We start from the raw sequence: 4,233 nt of genomic DNA, 5'->3' as shown, positions 1-4,233 counted from the left end.
TGATGCTAAAGCCAGGAGATTAACTTCAATAATATAATGTTAGCTTCATGCCCCATTAGCTTAGCTTATTATTAGCATTGTAAATATTCAGAAAGTTAATTTAGGAATCAGAATACCTTTACCCGACACAGAGGGAACATTTGCTACAGGTACAGTTTCTCCACAGGATTACGGAAAACACAAAATGCCGTCTTCTTATCTTCTTCTTCTTGTGTTTCTCAGGCCGGACGACGTGTTGTGGCGGCGTTCCCACGACACCAGCGTGCTGCTGCACTGCGTCCTGTGGCCGATGGTTTCTCTCCTGCTCGGCACGCTCATCGTGCTCCTGACCGTCTGCGCTCGATCCCTCGCCGTCCGGGCCGAGGCGCTCCAGAAGAGGAAGTTCTCCTACGAGGTCTGCCAGGACCTCTCGGCCTCCGGGTCCTCGGAGCGCCGCGGACACAAAGCCGAAGACCCGCTAACGAGCTCTGACCCCGAAACGTCTTCTTCTCCGACTCGAACCCTGCCTCTGTTCGCTGTTCCGGTGCGACGTCGAGATCGGGAACACTGAGACAAAAAACGGGAAGTTCGTTTTGAATTTCAATCAGGATGCTTAGTTGTAAAGCCGGTGGGCGAAGACAGCTAACGTGCTAACGACGACGCTAACTTATCATGGGTTGAAACCAGGAAATCGGAGAAGAGGAAGAAGACGGGAAAACCAGCAGAAGATGTTCCTCTGGATTTAAGATGCTGTTGAGTTCTGTGATGTAGTCAGCATTCGTTATCCGCTTACTGTAGGGATAATGCGGTTGCTCTGGACCCAGGGGCGCCGCCGGGCGTTTTGGGCCCCATGAAAAGATATCACATCGGTTACTTCAACATTTCTTTCTTAATATTCTAAATAGTCGGGGCCCCTGTCAGTCACGGGCCCTTAGAGTCGCCCTCACTTGTCACCCCCTCGCGCCGCCCCTGGCTGGACCCTGAGGGTTTCGGACTCACGCCTGCCGTCTCGTTGTTGCTCTGATGGCACGATGAATTCGATGTCAGGAATGGTGACTTTAATGTAGCGCTTCTATAGATGTAGTTTCCCGTCGAGCCCCAGTAGCCATGATGTAAATACATAGCGAGCCAAAGTCCTGACGTCCTGGAACTCTCGAAGTCGAGCTGCAACCGCAGAGCAGTAACACGCAACTATGTCGTTTAATGCAACCATGTCCAGAACGGCCACTCGGATATGAAGACATGGAGTTATACATCATCACGTTTAGAAACCTAATACTGGACTTTGAGAAACTAGGATTGGTTTTTTACAATTTCTCAAGTTTTCTTTGGCAGAATATTAAATGATAGTTAGCTGCAGCTCTGCTTTAAAGACGCAATGCAATCTTTCGTTAAGGGTTTCTTCCACCAGTCTTTCTTGGAGAGCGTACTTTGTTTCATTTATTATGTGTTTACTTATCTTTGAGGGGACCGTGCCACCTTTTCCATTTCTACTTCCAACACAAAAGTATTCTTTTCTCACTCGCCGTTTTTTTTCTTATAATTTGCTATTTGATTTTTTATCACATGTTTATTTGTTTTGCAGAAAAACTAACGGTGTCATGAATGAATGAATAATGTAAAGTCACTTCCTCGGCTACAGTAATGTGATCAAATGAATGAAAGTAGTAGATTAAAACACAGAACACAGAAAAGTTACAAATATTTTAAGAAATACTTCAAAAAGTACCAAAAATGTGGCTAAAAATACTTTAAAGATTACTTAAAATTGCAGGTAAAAATACTAAGATTCAAAGTAAACATATATTAAAAAGTACCTTAAGTTTGCAGGTAAAAAGTACCCTCAATCTTACACTGTTACTTTTCAGTTCTGCATTTAGATAAAAGAGGAAAAGGTAAATGAGTTGAACTTTATAAAGTATTCACGAGACTCCGGCTGCTCTCACCACGGGACCTTCCGCCCCGCGGACACGGAGCGAGTGTTACGGATACAAAACGCTAAACAACACAGTTTATATATTCAGGTTTCGATGCAGTAAATCTCAAAGTATATTTTAAAGAGCTTTGCAGACTTATAGTGGTGCAGACATGTCCAGAAGAATGAGATGTTCTGCTTTGTTAGTTCAAATATAACCAGCCAACATATTCTCGCTTCTCCGGAAGGTGCTAATAGACCCGGTAGATTAAAGGACGGCAGGTGGTAGTCGGTAGTTTGAGCAGAAATACCAAAGCTGCAAAACTTCACACTAAATCATTGTATTTTCTTTGTTGCACCTCGTGTGTTACTAAACGTTAACAAGCCATCACCCTGGTGAGCTTGCGGATCCACCGCGAGGAGCTTCTAGAAACGAAAGGCCGTTCTCTTTGATAAATGATACGATATCCTGCCGTAACTTCTCAAAGGCTGCCGGTACATGCCCTCTCCGCCACGCAGCGGGGTTAACAATAGATCTCGTGATTCATGCTCCATCAGAGGGAGGTTTTCATCCTCACGTCTCAGAAACCTTCTCACCGCCGCCGCCGCCCTGCAGGCTAAAAATTACCCAACGTCGCCTAGCAACAGACACAAGGCAGAGTGTTGTCGCTGCCAACAAAATACAAATAAATAAACAAAAAGCATATTTCTCCTCAGGATCAGATCAGTTCTCTGTTACTCTGGTTCTGGAGCTGCAGCGCACGTTTTAATATCGGTCGTGTGTTTCGCCTTCACACACACACACACACACACACACACACACACACACACACACACACACACACACACACACACACACACACACACACACACACACACACTCACACCGGGAAACAGAAACAGATGATTTGATGTCGTCTTTGATTTTCTAAACCAAAAGCCATAATGTGTAGACAAAGGGTGTTGAAGCTGAATTATTATTAGTATTTTTAATCATTTTTTGTGAAACCCTTATTTCTATCTTTAAAAATAATATTTTTCATTTACACAAAACTGAACATTAAAGAATTATTAAATGTAATAAAAACACCGGGCAGACATATTTATTCCTCAGGTTACAGTTGAATTATTTGTAGTATTTTTACTAAATCATATTTATGGACCCCTTGATATATTTCCATGTTTAAAAAATGTTTTAAATCCAAATAGAAACTGTATTTTAATTCATAAGAAAACATCTAGAAGGCTTGGAGATGATGTGTTTCCCTGGGCAACTCATCCTTAGTTTTTACTCTATTTTTACTGTTCGATTTTGGCAACACTTCCAAAGATCTTTGTTTTTCAAATAATGATTTCATGTTTTAATGTGAGAGATTTCACCCACTCTCATGAAGACAAACAGATCACGTAAAATAAAGGTGCAAATGAAATATGATGTGACCGCCATGGGAAGCAGAACACAGAAACAAAACCGAATTATTTTTAGGTAATAAATATATTTTCCTGCTTTTTTTGGCATCAAATCCTAATATTTTAGTTAAAAAACACCATTTGTATTTCCTGAGTTCCCCGTGTTGACTCTCCAAAGAAAGCGTAGCTCCTCCTGTAGCATCTCGTGTTTTCCATCTGAAGCCGTGCGCTGAACTGTGAACTGTCCGTCGCTTCTTTGTCACCAAAACAGCCAATGATATTCTTACAGATGTTTGTATTTAATGAGATTTTCTCCTGATTTATTTGTGTTTCATTGTAAACTGATTTATGAAATGTCTGTACTTTAAATATTTAATTTGCTGTGTTAATATTAAGACTCCTCTTTTCTTCTATGTGTTGTCCTGTTGAGTCGTCCGTCCTCCGTCTGACCCAGGTAGCTCCGTGTGACCCAGGTAGCTCCGTGTGACCCAGGTAGCTCCGTCTGACCCAGGTAGCTCCGTGTGACCCAGGTAGCTCCGTGTGACCCAGGTAGCTCCGTCTGACCCAGGTAGCTCCGTCTGACCCAGGTAGCTCCGTGTGACCCAGGTAGCTCCGTCTGACCCAGGTAGCTCCGTCTGACCCAGGTAGCTCCGTCTGACCCAGGTAGCTCCGTGTGACCCAGGTAGCTCCGTCTGACCCAGGTAGCTCCGTGTGGCCCAGGTAGCTCCGTGTGACCAGGTAGCTCCGCCAGGTAGCTCCGCCAGGTAGCTCCGTGTGGCCCAGGTAGCTCCGTGTGGCCCAGGTAGCTCCGTGTGACCCAGGTAGCTCCGTGTGACCCAGGTAGCTCCGTGTGGCCCAGGTAGCTCTGCCAGGTAGCTCCGTGTGGCCCAGGTAGCTCCGCCAGGTAGCTCCGTGTGACCCAGGTAGCT

The 4,233-nt window shown here is 44.4% G+C and overlaps 1 protein-coding gene across 2 annotated transcripts in view; it reads left to right on the top strand.

The window, feature by feature from the left end:
- LOC117442118 (calcium-activated potassium channel subunit beta-4-like) overlaps positions 1–3,789 on the top strand; it is a 15,192-nt gene extending 11,403 nt beyond the window's left edge. The window contains exon 4 of one of the 2 annotated variants that reach the window (XM_034078119.2): positions 223–3,789. In XM_034078119.2, the coding sequence (XP_033934010.1) occupies positions 223–550 (328 nt within the window). In that variant the 3' untranslated portion in view covers positions 551–3,789. The remainder of the gene's footprint in view (positions 1–222) is intronic. The other variant, XM_034078120.2, reaches the window with a different exon arrangement.
- The last annotated feature ends 444 nt before the right edge of the window (positions 3,790–4,233 follow it).

Source organism: Pseudochaenichthys georgianus, unplaced genomic scaffold, assembly GCF_902827115.2.
Source record: "Pseudochaenichthys georgianus unplaced genomic scaffold, fPseGeo1.2 scaffold_308_arrow_ctg1, whole genome shotgun sequence".
Classification (NCBI taxonomy): Eukaryota; Metazoa; Chordata; class Actinopteri; order Perciformes; family Channichthyidae; genus Pseudochaenichthys; species Pseudochaenichthys georgianus.
The sequence above is the reverse complement of the archived record's forward strand: the minus strand, read 5'-3'. Positions and strand labels throughout refer to the sequence as shown.